Source organism: Salvelinus fontinalis, unplaced genomic scaffold (genome assembly GCF_029448725.1).
Source record: "Salvelinus fontinalis isolate EN_2023a unplaced genomic scaffold, ASM2944872v1 scaffold_0949, whole genome shotgun sequence".
NCBI lineage: Eukaryota > Metazoa > Chordata > Actinopteri > Salmoniformes > Salmonidae > Salvelinus > Salvelinus fontinalis.
The window spans coordinates 1,864-17,845 of record NW_026601158.1 but is presented as its reverse complement, the minus strand read 5'-3'; the positions used below and the strand labels follow the sequence as shown (position 1 = coordinate 17,845).

General features: G+C 44.1%; 2 protein-coding genes across 2 annotated transcripts; one reads left to right on the top strand and one right to left on the bottom strand.

The window, feature by feature from the left end:
* Positions 1 to 573: 573 nt before the first annotated feature.
* LOC129847800 (2-aminoethanethiol dioxygenase-like) lies at positions 574 to 3,967 on the top strand. The gene has a single exon (XM_055915480.1). It carries the CDS (start codon positions 856 to 858, stop codon positions 1,609 to 1,611), a length of 756 nt encoding a protein of 251 aa, XP_055771455.1. The 5' UTR covers positions 574 to 855; the 3' UTR covers positions 1,612 to 3,967.
* Positions 3,968 to 12,926: 8,959 nt separating this feature from the next.
* On the bottom strand, positions 12,927 to 15,661 carry LOC129847801 (early growth response protein 2b-like). The gene is made up of 2 exons (XM_055915481.1): positions 15,296 to 15,661; positions 12,927 to 14,804 (listed from the first exon to the last, which is right to left on the bottom strand). Exons 1-2 carry the CDS (start codon positions 15,465 to 15,467, stop codon positions 13,693 to 13,695), a joined length of 1,284 nt encoding a protein of 427 aa, XP_055771456.1. The 5' UTR covers positions 15,468 to 15,661; the 3' UTR covers positions 12,927 to 13,692.
* Positions 15,662 to 15,982: the final 321 nt, after the last annotated feature.

Genomic DNA, 15,982 nt, shown 5'->3' with positions numbered 1-15,982 from the left:
GAAACAGCAGGGAGCGGGTCTCGAACCCTCGACCTTCTAGCCCGAGGTCCGCCGCGCTATCGACTGTGCCGCAAAAGTATGCTCGTGTGGCAGAGTAGATTTCCGCGCTTATAAACCCAGGGTCGTTGCACTATCTTAGCCTCTTAACATGTATTTGTAACAAAGTCAGTATTCCTCAGAACGTCATAAAGTATTGCTGAATAAAGTGAGAAAAAGAGAAGCCCTCATCGCAGAAGAGAGCGACAGAGAGGGGATAAACTGGGGGAGAGGAGCGGGTTGAATGTCCTGTCTGGCTGTCCTCTCTTACCCTCTCTGCCTCTCTCCGGAAGCCCGACAGCCGCTGGGAATTGTAGTGCTTTTTATTAAAGACAAGATTGTTTTTCTCTTATAATAGGAGCAAATGTGAGAATTATACTTTCCCCGGCACAGCTTCTGTTGAGTGAAGGGATTACATAATCGTATCGTTTTTTATTTTTTGTGCGGGGGGGGGGGGATTCATTACAGAAATATATTGGCCAACTTTTAAATTAAACTTCAAGATCCAAAATTCCTTGTTTCCTCTACACGGTCGCTGTCACTGCGGACGTGACGATCAGATAGGTTTGGAAATGATTCTGGACCGTGAATATTCTCTGGAGTTAAAACCACATTTAATTACCATGGAAAACGTTACGTTATAACTTTACACGCGCGTTTATTTAGTTTGAACGCGGACCCATCCTCGAGTGACGATATTGTGCGAGATTCGAGGCGATAAGAGCGTTTCCAACTCGGTCCGTTTCTGCTGCCTGTTGCTCAGCTGCGTCTGAAGAAAACCAGCATCGATAAGCGTCGGATTTTGTTTCCATCTGCAAAATGCCACGGGATAACAAGAAGTCTCTCATTCAGAAAATAGCCAGCCAAGCCAATATCACATTTAAAGATTTCAATGCATCCGCAATTGGGGACGACAACGTATTATTGGACAACCGGGAGAATCTAATCACCCTGCTGACGGAAGTCAGGGCTGCAGACCTGAAGCTGAAACCGAACGGCTCACATTCCGAACACAACCCACCTGTCACGTACATGCACATCTGCGAGACGGAGTCGTTCAGCATGGGGGTGTTTCTACTGAACGGCGGGGCTTCCATCCCGCTCCACGACCACCCCGGTATGAACGGGATGCTCAAGGTTCTATACGGGAAAGTCAGTATCAGGTGTTTTGACCTGTTGGATAAACCGTCGGACCAGGTGCAGAGTGAGACCCAGTTCGAGCCGCCGCTGCTGCCGTTCCAGAAGGACTCTCTGCGGCGGGCTGTGCTCCGATCCACCATGTGGTTCACCCATGACAGTAGTCCGTGTATCTTAACGCCGCAGAGGGAGAACCTGCATCAGATCGACACGGTGGATGGACCGGCTGCCTTCATCGACATCCTGGCACCTCCGTATGACTCTGACGACGGGAGGGATTGTCATTATTATAAAGTCCTACAGACTGTTCCCGACGCAGACAGTAAGGTAGAGGCGCAGCAGCAGTGTGAGGAAGAGACGTGGTTACTAGAGATAGGCCAGCCTGATGGCTTCTGGTGTGAGGGTGAACCATACCCAGGGCCCAAGGTCTGCTTCTGATGTCGGTGTTGTAAAGGCAGGGATACCTGTGACCAAATAGGGGCAGCCACATGACTTTCAAAAGACTTTGAATTACTGTGAGTGGGACATGAGTTGGAGCAGATGAATGAACTGCAGGTGTGGTGGATAATGTCTCCGGGCTTTTGCTCTCCTTATTAGTTTAAATATTGAACTTTCTAAATCTCCTGTAAACTTCCGGATCAGATGTTTTCATCCTGAACAGGCTCAGAAACATCCTCTTAACACCATCGTTGGTAACTGAAAATATGATATGCCTTATGTGAATATTGAATGTAAACTTTGAAAGCATTTATCACGTCTAGTTTCCAAGTGCACACTACGTTTTCTATCTTTCATTGATTTATTCCAAACAAATGTGTGTATTAAAACTCTAGTTTGTTTATAATTGAAGGTTTTTATTTTGGGACAGCTGAAAGTTCTACCTATAGCCTTACTGCAGATACAGTGCCTTTGGAAAGTATTCAGACCCCTTGACTTTTATCACATTTTGTTACATCGCAGCTTTATTCTAAAATTTATGAAATTGTTTTTCCTCATCAATCTACACACAATACCCCATAATGACATCACACTACCCCAAAATGACATCACACTACCCCATAATGACGTCACACTACCCCATTATTTTTTTTATTTTTTTTTAATTTCACCTTTATTTAACCAGGTAGGCTAGTTGAGAACAAGTTCTCATTTGCAACTGCGACCTGGCCAAGATAAAGCATAGCAGTGTGAACAGACAACAACACAGAGTTACACATGGAGTAAACAATAAACAAGTCAATAACATGGTAGAAAAAAAAGAGAATCTATATACAATGTGTGCAAAAGGCATGAGGTAGGCAATAAATCGAGTAATTACAATTTAGCAGATTAACACTGGAGTGATAAATCATCAGATGATCATGTGCAAGAAGAGATACTGGTGTGCAAAAGAGCAGAAAAGTAAATAAATAAAAGCAGTATGGGGGGTGAGGTAGGTAAATTGGGTGGGTAGTTTACAGATGGACTATGTACAGCTGCAGCGATCGGTTAGCTGCTCGGATAGCAGATTTTTAAAGTTGTTGACATAATGACGTTACACTACCCCATAATGACATCACAATACCCCATAATGACATCACACTACCCCATAATGACATCACAATACCCCATAATGACATCACACTACCTCATAATGACAACGCAAAAACAGGTTTTTAGAAAGTTTTGCTAATTTTTTACAAATAAAAAAAAATACAATTTCACATTTACTTAAGAATTCAGAGACTTGTCCCGAAGCCGTTCCTGTGTTGTCTTGTCTGTGTGCTTAGGGTCGTTGTCCTGTTGGAAGGTGAACCTTCGCCCCAGTCCTGAGCGCTCTGGAGCAGGTTTTCATCAAGGATCATCAAGGATCCTTTGTTGCGTTCATCTTTGCCTTGATCCCGACTAGTCTCCCAGTCCCTGCTGCTGAAAAACTTCCCCACAGCATGATTCTGCCAGGTCTCCTCCAGACGTGACGCTTGGCATTCAGGCCAAGGATTTTAATCTTGGTTTCATCAAACCAGAGAATCTTGTTTCTCATGGTCTGAGGTTCTTTAGGGGCCTTTTGGCAAACTCCAAGCAGGCTGTCATGTGCCTTTTACTGAGGAGTGGCTTCCGTCTGCCCACTCTACCATAAAGGCCTGATTGGTAGAGTGCTGCGGAGATGGTTGTCCTTCTGGAAGGTTCTCCCATCTCCACAGAGGAACTCTAGAGCTCAGTCAGTCAGAGTGACCATCGGGCAGTGGTGTAAAGTGCTGAAGTAAAAATACTTTAAAATACAACTTAAGTAGTTTTTGGGGTATCTGTACTTTAACTTACTATTTATATGTTTGACTTTTACTTCACTAAATTCCTAAAGAAAAAAAATGTACATTTTACTCCATACATTTTCTCTGACACCCAAAAGCACTCGTTACATTTTGAATGCTTAGCAGGACAGAAAATGGTCCAATTCGCACACTTATCAAGAGAACATCCCTGGTCATCCCTACTGCCTCTGATCTGGAGGACTCACTAAACAGAGAACATCCCTGGTCATCTCTACTGCCTCTGATCTGGAGGACTCACTAAACAGAGAACATCCCTGGTCATCCCTACTGCCTCTGATCTGGAGGACTCACTAAACAGAGAACATCCCTGGTCATCCCTACTGCCTCTGATCTGGAGGACTCACTAAACAGAGAACATCCCTGGTCATCCCTACTGCCACTGATCTGGAGGACTCACTAAACACAAATGCTTTGTTTTTAAATGATGTCTGAGTTTTGGAGTGTGACCCTGACTATCTGTAAATAAATAAAAAATATGAAAATTGCGCCGTCTGGTTTGCTTATTAGAAGTTATTTTTTAATATTCATACTTTTACTTTTGATACTTAAGTATATTTAAAAACCAATGGTTTTAGACTTTTACTCAAGTAGTATTTGACTGGGTGACTTTTACTTAAGTCATTTTCTATTAAGGTATTTTACTTTTTACTCAAGTATGACAATTGAGTACTTTTTCCACCACTGTCAACGGGTTCTTGGTCACCTCCCTGACCAAGGCCCTTCTCCCCCGATTGCTCAGTTTGGCCGGGCGGCCAGCTCTAGGAAGAGTCTTGGTGGTTCCAAACATCTTCCATTTATGAATGAAGGAGGCCACTGTGTTCTTGGGGACCTTCAATGCTGCAGACATTGTTTTGGTTCTCTGTCCCAGATCTGTGCCTCGACACAATCCTGTCTTGGAGCTCTACGGATAATTCTTTCGACCTCATGGCTTGGTTTTTGCTCTGACATGCACTGTCAACTGTGGGACCTTATTAAGACAGGTGTGTGCCTTTCATAGCAAAGAGTCTGAATACTTATGTAAATAAGGTATTTCTGTTTTAAATTTTTTATACATTTGCAAAAATGTCTAAAAACCTGTTTTCACTTTGTCATTATGGGGTATTAGTTCCTGCCAAGGCAGCAGCTACTCTTCCTGGGGTTTATTATGGATCCCCATTAGTTCCTGCCAAGGCAGCAGCTACTCTTCCTGGGGTTTATTATGGATCCCCATTAGTTCCTGACAAGGCAGCAGCTACTCTTCCTGGGGTTTATTATGAATCCTCATTAGTTCCTGACAAGGCAGCAGCTACTCTTCCTGGGGTTTATTATGAATCCTCATTAGTTCCTGACAAGGCAGCAGCTACTCTTCCTGGGGTTTATTATAGATCCCCATTAGTTCCTGTCAAGGCAGCAGCTACTCTTCCTGGGGTTTATTATGGATCCTCATTAGTTCCTGTCAAGGCAGCAGCTACTCTTCCTGGGGTTTATTATGGATCCCCTTTAGTTCCTGCCAAGGCAGCAGCTACTCTTCCTGGGGTTTATTATGGATCCCCATTAGTTCCTGCCAAGGCAGCAGCTACTCTTCCTGGGGTTTATTATGGATCCCCATTAGTTCCTGCCAAGGCAGCAGCTACTCTTCCTGGGGTTTATTATGGATCCCCATTAGTTCCTGCCAAGGCAGCAGCTACTCTTCCTGGGGTTTATTATGGATCCCCATTAGTTCCTGCCAAGGCAGCAGCTACTCTTCCTGGGGTTTATTATGGATCCCCATTAGTTCCTGCCAAGGCAGCAGCTACTCTTCCTGGGGTTTATTATGGATCCACATTAGTTCCTGCCAAGGCAGCAGCTACTCTTCCTGGGGTTTATTATGGATCCCCATTAGTCCCTGCCAAGGCAGCAGCTACTCTTCCTGGGGTTTATTATGGATCCCCATTAGTTCCTGCCAAGGCAGCAGCTACTCTTCCTGGGGTTTATTATGGATCCCCATTAGTTCCTGCCAAGGCAGCAGCTACTCTTCCTGGGGTTTATTATGGATCCCCATTAGTTCCTACCAAGGCAGCAGCTACTCTTCCTGGGGTTTATTATGGATCCACATTAGTTCCTGCCAAGGCAGCAGCTACTCTTCCTGGGGTTTATTATAGATCCCCATTAGTTCCTGCCAAGGCAGCAGCTACTCTTCCTGGGGTTTATTATGGATCCCCATGAGTTCCTGCCAAGGCAGCAGCTACTCTTCCTGGGGTTTATTATGGATCCCCATTAGTTCCTGCCAAGGCAGCAGCTACTCTTCCTGGGGTTTATTATGGATCCCCATTAGTTCCTGCCAAGGCAGCAGCTACTCTTCCTGGGGTTTATTATGGATCCCCATTAGTTCCTGCCAAAGCAGCAGCTACTCTTCCTGGGGTTTATTATGGATCCCCATGAGTTCCTGCCAAGGCAGCAGCTACTCTTCCTGGGGTTTATTATGGATCCCCATTAGTTCCTGCCAAGGCAGCAGCTACTCTTCCTGGGGTCCAAACACATTAAGGCACTTTACATTAGACATACAACAAAATATAAAACAGTACATCATATAACATTATTACACCACTACAATACAACATGTATAATACCACCATATAACAATATTACAATGTACGTGTGTGTAGAGTGCGTGTGCTATCGCTTTTGTGCATATGCGTGTGTCTGTACCTGTGTGTGTCTGTACCTGTGTGTGTGTCTGTACCTGTGTGTGTGTCTGTACCTGTGTATGTGTCTGTACCTGTGTGTCTGTCTGTACCTGTGTGTCTGTCTGTACCTGTGTGTGTGTCTGTACCTGTGTGTGTGTCTGTACCTGTGTGTGTGTCTGTACCTGTGTATGTGTCTGTACCTGTGTGTCTGTCTGTACCTGTGTGTGTCTGTCTGTACCTGTGTATGTGTCTGTACCTGTGTGTGTGTGTCTGTACCTGTGTGTGTCTGTCTGTACCTGTGTGTGTCTGTCTGTACCTGTGTATGTCTGTCTGTACCTGTGTGTGTGTGTCTGTACCTGTGTGTGTGTGTCTGTACCTGTATGTGTCTGTACCTGTGTGTGTCTGTACCTGTGTGTGTCTGTCTGTACCTGTGTCTGTCTGTACCTGTGTGTGTCTGTACCTGTGTGTGTCTGTACCTGTGTGTGTCTGTACCTGTGTGTGTCTGTACCTGTGTGTGTCTGTCTGTACCTGTGTGTGTCTGTACCTGTGTGTGTGTGTCTCTTCACACTCCCATTTGATCCATAAGGTTTATTTTTAATCTGTTCTTTAAATCTGTTTCTACTGCTGCATCAGTTACCTGATGTGGAATAGAGTTCCATGTAGTCATGGCTCTATGTAGTACTGTGGAATAGAGTTCCATGTAGTCATGGCTCTATGTAGTACTGTGGAATAGAGTCCCATGTAGTCATGGCTCTATGTAGTACTGTGGAATAGAGTTCCATGTAGTCATGGCTCTATGTAGTACTGTGGAATAGAGTTCCATGTAGTCATGGCTCTATGTAGTACTGTGGAATAGAGTTCCATGTAGTCATGGCTCTATGTAGTACTGTGGAATAGAGTTCCATGTAGTCATGGCTCTATATAGTACTGTGCACCTCCCATAGTCTGTTCTGGACTTGGGGACTGTGAAGAGACCTCTGGTGGCATGTCTTGTGGGGTATGCATGGGTGTCTGAGCTGTGTGCCAGTAGTTTAGACAGACCTCTGGTGGCATGTCTTGTGGGGTATCCATGGGTGTCTGAGCTGTGTGCCAGTAGTTTAGACAGACCTCTGGTGACATGTCTTGTGGGGTATCCATTGGTGTCTGAGCTGTGTGCCAGTAGTTTAGACAGACCTCTGGTGGCATGTCTTGTGGGGTATCCATGGGTGTCTGAGCTGTGTGCCAGTAGTTTAGACAGACCTCTGGTGGCATGTCTTGTGGGGTATGTATGGGTGTCTGAGCTGTGTGCTAGTAGTTTAAACAGACCTCTGGTGGCATGTCTTGTGGGGTACACACGGGTGTCTGAGCTGTGTGCTAGTAGTTTAAACAGACCTCTGGTGGCATGTCTTGTGGGGTACACACGGGTGTCTGAGCTGTGTGCTAGTAGTTTAAACAGACCTCTGGTGGCATGTCTTGTGGGGTATGTATGGGTGTCTGAGCTGTGTGCCAGTAGTTTAAACAGACCTCTGGTGGCATGTCTTGTGGGGTACACACGGGTGTCTGAGCTGTGTGCCAGTAGTTTAGACAGACAGCTCGGTGCATTCAACATGTCAATACCTCTCATAAATACAAGTAGTGATGAAGTCATTCTCTCCTGTACTTTGAGCCAGGAGAGGTTGACATGCATATTATTAATGTTACCTCTCTGTGTACATCCAAGGGCCAGCCGTGCTGCCCTGTTCTGAGCCAATTGCAATTTTCCTAATTCCCTCTTTGTGGCACCTGACCACACGACTGAACAGTAGTCCAGGTGAGTCAAAACCAGGGCCTGTAGGACCTGCCTTGTTGATAGTGTTGTTAAGAAGGTAGAAACTAGAGCCTGTAGGACCTGCCTTGTTGATAGTGTTGTTAAGAAGGTAGAAACTAGGGCCTGTGGGACCTGCCTTGTTGATAGTGTTGTTAAGAAGGTAGAAACTAGGGCCTGTAGGACCTGCCTTGTTGATAGTGTTGTTAAGAAGGTAGAAACTAGGGCCTGTAGGACCTGCCTTGTTGATAGTGATGTTAAGAAGGTAGAAACTAGGGCCTGTAGGACCTGCCTTGTTGATAGTGTTGTTAAGAAGGTAGAAACTAGGGCCTGTAGGACCTGCCTTGTTGATAGTGCTGTTAAGAAGGTAGAAACTAGGGCCTGTAGGACCTGCCTTGTTGATAGTGCTGTTAAGAAGGTAGAAACTAGGGCCTGTAGGACCTGCCTTGTTGATAGTGTTGTTAAGAAGGTAGAAACTAGGGCCTGTAGGACCTGCATTGTTGATAGTGTTGTTAAGAAGGTAGAAACTAGACCCTGTAGGACCTGCCTTGTTGATAGTGATGTTAAGAAGGTAGAAACTAGGGCCTGTAGGACCTGCCTTGTTGATAGTGTTATTAAGAAGGTAGAAACTAGGGCCTGTAGGACCTGCCTTGTTGATAGTGTTGTTAAGAAGGTGGAAACTAGGGCCTGTAGGACCTGCCTTGTTGATAGTGTTGTTAAGAAGGTAGAAACTAGGGCCTGTAGGACCTGCCTTGTTGATAGTGTTGTTAAGAAGGTAGAGACTAGGGCCTGTAGGACCTGCCTTGTTGATAGTGTTGTTAAGAAGGTAGAAACTAGGGCCTGTAGGACCTGCCTTGTTGATAGTGTTGTTAAGAAGGTAGAAACTAGGGCCTGTAGGACCTACCTTGTTGATAGTGCTGTTAAGAAGGTAGAAACTAGGGCCTGTAGGACCTGCCTTGTTGAGAGTGCTGTTAATAAGGTAGAAACTAGAGCCTGTAGGACCTGCCTTGTTGATAGTGTTGTTAAGAAGGTAGAAACTAGGGCCTGCCTTGTTGATAGTGTTGTTAAGAAGGTAGAAACTAGGGCCTGTAGGACCTGCCTTGTTGATAGTGTTGTTAAGAAGGTAGAAACTAGGGCCTGTAGGACCTGCCTTGTTGATAGTGTTGTTAAGAAGGTAGAAACTAGGGCCTGTAGGACCTGCCTTGTTGATAGTGCTGTTAAGAAGGTAGAAACTAGGGCCTGTAGGACCTGCCTTGTTGATGGTGTTAAGAAGGTAGAAACTAGGGCCTGTAGGACCTGCCTTTTTGATAGTGCTGTTAAGAAGGCAGAAACTAGGGCCTGTAGGACCTGCCTTGTTGATGGTGTTAAGAAGGTAGAAACTAGGGCCTGTAGGACCTGCCTTTTTGATAGTGCTGTTAAGAAGGTAGAAACTAGAGCCTGTAGGACCTGCCTTGTTGATAGTGTTGTTAAGGTAGAAACTAGAACCTGTAGGACCTGCCTTGTTGATAGTGTTGTTAAGAAGGTAGAAACTAGGGCCTGTAGGACCTGCCTTGTTGATAGTGTTGTTAAGAAGGTAGAAACTAGGGCCTGTAGGACCTGCCTTGTTGATAGTGTTGTTAAGAAGGTAGAAACTAGGGCCTGTAGGACCTACCTTGTTGATAGTGTGCCTTCGGGAATGCAGAGTAGCACTTTGTAATGGACTGACTTCTCCCCATCCTAGGTAATGTTTTTTAGGGTGGCCAGTAGCCTAGTGGTTAGAGGTGGGAGGCAGGTTGCCTAGTGGTTAGAGGGGGGAGGCAGGTTGCCTAGTGGTTAGAGGGGGGAGGCAGGTTGCCTAGTGGTTAGAGGGGGGAGGCAGGTTGCCTAGTGGTTAGAGGGGGGAGGCAGGTAGCCTAGTGGTTAGAGGGGGGAGGCAGGTAGCCTAGTGGTTAGAGGGGGGGGCAGGTAGCCTAGTGGTTAGAGGGGGGGGGGGCAGGTAGCCTAGTGGTTAGAGGGGGGAGGCAGGTAGTCTGGTGGTTAGAGGGGGGAGGCAGGTTGCCTAGTGGTTAGAGGGGGGGGGGGGGCAGGTAGCCTAGTGGTTAGAGGGGGGAGGCAGGTTGCCTAGTGGTTAGAGGGGGGAGGCAGGTTGCCTAGTGGTTAGAGGGGGGAGGCAGGTTGCCTAGTGGTTAGAGGGGGGAGGCAGGTTGCCTAGTGGTTAGAGCGTTTGACTAGTAACCCGAAAGGCTACAAGACCGAATCCCAGAGCTGACCAGGTGAAAATGTGTCGTTCTGCCCCTGAACAAGGCAGTTAACCCACTGTTCCCCGGCATTAGATTTAATGTTGATCAGACTACGGTGTTAGTTTTAATGTTGATCAGACTACCTGCATTAGTTTTAATGTTGATCAGACTACGGTGTTAGTTTTAATGTTGATCAGACTACGGTGTTAGTTTTAATGTTGATCAGACTACCTGCATTAGTTGTAATGTTGATCAGACTACCTGCATTAGTTTTAATGTTGATCAGACTACCTGTATTAGTTTTAATGTTGATCAGACTACGGTGTTAGTTTTAATGTTGATCAGACTACGGTGTTAGTTTTAATGTTGATCAGACTACCTGCATTAGTTTTAATGTTGATCAGACTACCTGCATTAGTTTTAATGTTGATCAGACTACCTGCATTAGTTTTAATGTTGATCAGACTACGGTGTTAGTTTTAATGTTGATCAGACTACCTGCATTAGTTTTAATGTTGATCAGACTACCTGCATTAGTTTTAATGTTGATCAGACTACCTGCATTAGTTTTAATGTTGATCAGACTACCTGTATTAGTTTTAATGTTGATCAGACTACCTGCATTAGTTTTAATGTTGATCAGACTACCTGTATTAGTTTTAATGTTGATCAGACTACCTGCATTAGTTTTAATGTTGATCAGACTACCTGCATTAGTTTTAATGTTGATCAGACTACGGTGTTAGTTTTAATGTTGATCAGACTACCTGCATTAGTTTTAATGTTGATCAGACTACCTGCATTAGTTTTAATGTTGATCAGACTACGGTGTTAGTTATAATGTTGATCAGACTACCTGCATTAGTATTAATGTTGATCAGACTACCTGCATTAGTTTTAATGTTGATCAGACTACTTGCATTAGTTTTAATGTTGATCAGACTACCTGCATTAGTTTTAATGTTGATCAGACTACGGTGTTAGTTTTAATGTTGATCAGACTACCTGCATTAGTTTTAATGTTGATCAGACTACGGTGTTAGTTTTAATGTTGATCAGACTACCTGCATTAGTTTTAATGTTGATCAGACTACGGTGTTAGTTTTAATGTTGATCAGACTACCTGTATTAGTTTTAATGTTGATCAGACTACCTGCATTAGTTTTAATGTTGATCAGACTACCTGTATTAGTTTTAATGTTGATCAGACTACGGTGTTAGTTTTAATGTTGATCAGACTACGGTGTTAGTTTTAATGTTGATCAGACTACCTGCATTAGTTTTAATGTTGATCAGACTACCTGTATTAGTTTTAATGTTGATCAGACTACCTGCATTAGTTTTAATGTTGATCAGACTACCTGTATTAGTTTTAATGTTGATCAGACTACCTGCATTAGTTTTAATGTTGATCAGACTACGGTGTTAGTTTTAATGTTGATCAGACTACCTGCATTAGTTTTAATGTTGATCAGACTACCTGCATTAGTTTTAATGTTGATCAGACTACGGTGTTAGTTTTAATGTTGATCAGACTACCTGTATTAGTTTTAATGTTGATCAGACTACGGTGTTAGTTTTAATGTTGATCAGACTACGGTGTTAGTTTTAATGTTGATCAGACTACCTGCATTAGTTTTAATGTTGATCAGACTACCTGCATTAGTTTTAATGTTGATCAGACTACCTGCATTAGTTTTAATGTTGATCAGACTACGGTGTTAGTTTTAATGTTGATCAGACTACCTGTATTAGTATTAATGTTGATCAGACTACGGTGTTAGTTATAATGTTGATCAGACTACCTGCATTAGTATTAATGTTGATCAGACTACGGTGTTAGTTATAATGTTGATCAGACTACCTGCATTAGTATTAATGTTGATCAGACTACGGTGTTAGTTATAATGTTGATCAGACTACGGTGTTAGTTTTAATGTTGATCAGACTACCTGCATTAGTTGTAATGTTGATCAGACTACGGTGTTAGTTTTAATGTTGATCAGACTACCTGCATTAGTTTTAATGTTGATCAGACTACCTGCATTAGTTGTAATGTTGATCAGACTACCTGCATTAGTTTTAATGTTGATCAGACTACGGTGTTAGTTTTAATGTTGATCAGACTACCTGCATTAGTTTTAATGTTGATCAGACTACCTGTATTAGTTTTAATGTTGATCAGACTACCTGCATTAGTTTTAATGTTGATCAGACTACCTGCATTAGTTTTAATGTTGATCAGACTACCTGCATTAGTTTTAATGTTGATCAGACTACGGTGTTAGTTTTAATGTTGATCAGACTACCTGTATTAGTTTTAATGTTGATCAGACTACCTGCATTAGTTTTAATGTTGATCAGACTACCTGCATTAGTTTTAATGTTGATCAGACTACCTGCATTAGTTTTAATGTTGATCAGACTACGGTGTTAGTTTTAATGTTGATCAGACTACGGTGTTAGTTTTGGATGATGAAAGTATAAACTTTTGATCATTCTTTTTATTTTTTATTTAACGTATTATTGTCCGTTTTATTGTATGTCCTGTGTTTATAGATCTCTACATGAACATCGGTAAAGATCTTTCCCGTTCTAGTTGTTGTTAACCACAGCAGCAGAACGGATAGACGGTGAGTGGGAGCTCGTGAAGGCATGACTCACATCAGACTGACGTTACATGGGAATTACCACGCCCACCCTTTATGGTGTACTTTCCAATACTATTACATTATATTCATGTTGTTCACACTTTATTTTGTTTTTAGTTCACAAGAAATAACCTTTCTGGAGGCCATTGAGATGTTTTTTTTTTAATCAACATTAACATTTAATATGAGTCGTAAACATTCACGAAAAACAAATGTCAATTCGGTTTGAGTTCAATTATTTACATTCCTTATTGTTAGACATAAACCGCAACACTTTCCATAGTTACACGGCACAATGTGTACAAAAATATACATATAATCAAACTTTAATATTAAATGACAAAATGTACAGTTTCATTAAATCGTTCTTGTATTGACAATGTACAAAAATAACGTGTGAAACGAGGCACAACAAGGGGGAAATACAATCAACGAACATGTTAAAAATGACACATTTTGTCTAGTAAATCATTTAAAACACTTTTCCTTCTAAATTATTGCAAATATAACGTTCTTTCCCATGCAGCGTTGTGTATATTGTAACCTATTGGCGCGTCAGTGTACATGTGCTTGATATTAATCCTCAACATGTTTCTTCCCGATACATGAAGAGAATAGAGGCAGCCACGTGTTAAACGTATTGTCTATTAACTTGACTTCAGTAGGCTATGCAAACAAAGTGCGTTTCTCTCAGCCACCAAACTAAGAGGATACATCGTGGGAACGTTTGGAGCGCAACGGAATGATGCGCAATTACGCATGAAAGAGAATTCTGCTGTTGCGTGTAAAGTTCGTTCCATGTTGTGTTTTGAACTTGCAGCTTACAAACAATTAAACCTCAATCTCTATTGTCTTTAGTTCATCAAGGTTTCTAAATATTTATTCCCATAAACCTATTGGCTATAGTGTGTACTATACCGCCCGCGAGGGGCATCCCGCCAGCTGTCCCGTGCTGGAGGAGCAGACTCCGCTAGATGTGCTTATAGAACCGCTACCGGAGCGATCAGAGTTCGTGTTGTTTGATGGCGCAGTGGATGATTTTCTCTCTTTCTGTCTGAGATGAATCTTGGTGTGTCTTTTGCGCTCGTCGCTCCTCGCGAACTTACGGCCACAGAAATCACAGGCGAAGGGCTTCTCTCCGGTGTGCGTGCGGATGTGCGTGGTGAGGTGGTCGCTGCGGCTAAAGTTCCTCATGCAGATCCGGCACTGGAACGGTTTGTGCCCCGTGTGGATCCGGATGTGTCTGGTCAGCTCGTCAGACCGAGAGAACCGCCGGTCGCAGCCTTCCGCTGGGCAGGGGTACGGCCGCTCATGGACCGGGGTCTTGCTCGGTCTGTTGGGATATTTTCTGGGCCGTAGGATGGGTCTCAGGGGGAGGTTCTGGGGGCTGTACGCTGTGGGGAGTCTGGGTCCATCCGAGACCGGCCCACCTAATGTAAAGTTCCTAATAGTGTTCAGGGGAGTCAGAGGTGGGGGTACTCTAAAGGAGTCCAGTGGGCAGGGGAAGGGCTTGCGGTCAGGCATGGCCTGCATGTCCCTCTGACAGGTCGGCTGGAAGAACCCATAGTCTGGGATGATGGGGAAGAGACCCGAGTCTGTGTTGGGCTTAGGGGAGGAGTAGGACGGCGGCGGGTAGGAGATACCGGGCCCGGTGGAGAGGAAGGCCGACGGGTCCTGGTAGACCTCCCCACAGCCGTAGGGAGGCGGGGAAGAGTAGAGGTGGTGCTCCATGTCGGCCTGGTTCTGGGCCATGGTGCAGCTGAGCGTGGAGGAGAAATGGCCGGGAGAGCCGGAGGACGCCGGGGAGGAGGAGGCAGAAGATGGCTGGGTCATGCCCAGGATCCCCGCACTCACTATGTTGATGACGCCCTCGGGGTTCCAGTTACCGGGATACTGAGAGTCGATGGAGAACTTTCCCATGTAGGTGAAGGTCTGGTTCCGATGACCAGGTGGCTGGGAGAAGCTAGAGTAAGACAGGTCGAGAGAGCGTTTCTCTAAGCTCATATCGCCACTCATCAAGCCATCTGGAAGATAAGAAGAGACATCTTAGCAGAGAATCACGAAACAAACCCGAAACAAACAAATCAGAGCGCTTTAAAAAGAAACATGCTGCAGGTCCGTTCTCGTGCGCACAGTGTTTGGTGCGTGCTGCGCGCTCGCGTCCTTTACCCACCGGTCAGTCATTCAACTTTTCAAAGGGGTGCCGTTTTACTTTTATGAAAACTTTTTTTTTGAAAAGTGCGTAACTCTAGCCATGTGCCTCTAAAACATAACATGTTTTATTACCATTAATACAAATATCCCAAACATACATTTGTCCCTCAACCATAAATTCAAAATATTTCCAAAATCTCTTGGCCAAGATGAAAAAATGCTATATCAAACATGATGCATAATATTATAACCTATACGTAGTAGCCTATATGTTTCCTCTCCAATAACCAACACAGCACATGTTGCATTCTCTAAAGGTCCCCATGATATCAAAACAACACCATGTCTAGTCCACGCTTACCTGGAGCTCCGCTAAGATGGTCGTGGTAGTGGCCTCCTAAATCAGCGTTAGGAAAGATAGCCACCCCGGGCGGCAGACTGTCATGATCCACAGAGTAGAGAGTATCAGAGACAGGATGGACATACCCACCCAGAGAGACCGGGACTTTCTCTAAAGTTTTAGCCGTCATCATTTAACTAACGGATCCTGGCTGTTTCCAGGGTTTCAACGGTATTGTAAACCGGCTGGTTGAGTATGTGTGGCCTTTACAGTCCTTTCCTACACTGAAACATCGGATAACCTGTCCGGAGAAGTGAACCCAATCTGGAGCGTGTGTTGATACCACTAGTCTACTCTACTCTCTCCAGATCATCAGGCTGTTTAGTGAATGACGGATCCTAGCAGCACGAGTAGCAGTAGTATGTATTTATCAGTGGGCAGTGAATGCGCCACTACGTCACTGCCCATACAAGGACCGTTTGGTTAGAGAGAGGAGGCGCTGGGGGATCCTATTGGCCCCGGGCTGTCAATGGAGAACCCACAAGTGAAAGTTGCCTATATAAAACGATAAAACATGTGTTTTTTCCCCATGCAGTTTCCATTAGCACGAAAATTATAAAACAATACAGGTGACAAGAAATGGAACAAATTTCAAGAGGACATGTTATCAATTTAGACGGACATCAATGTTACAAAGATTATCTGATC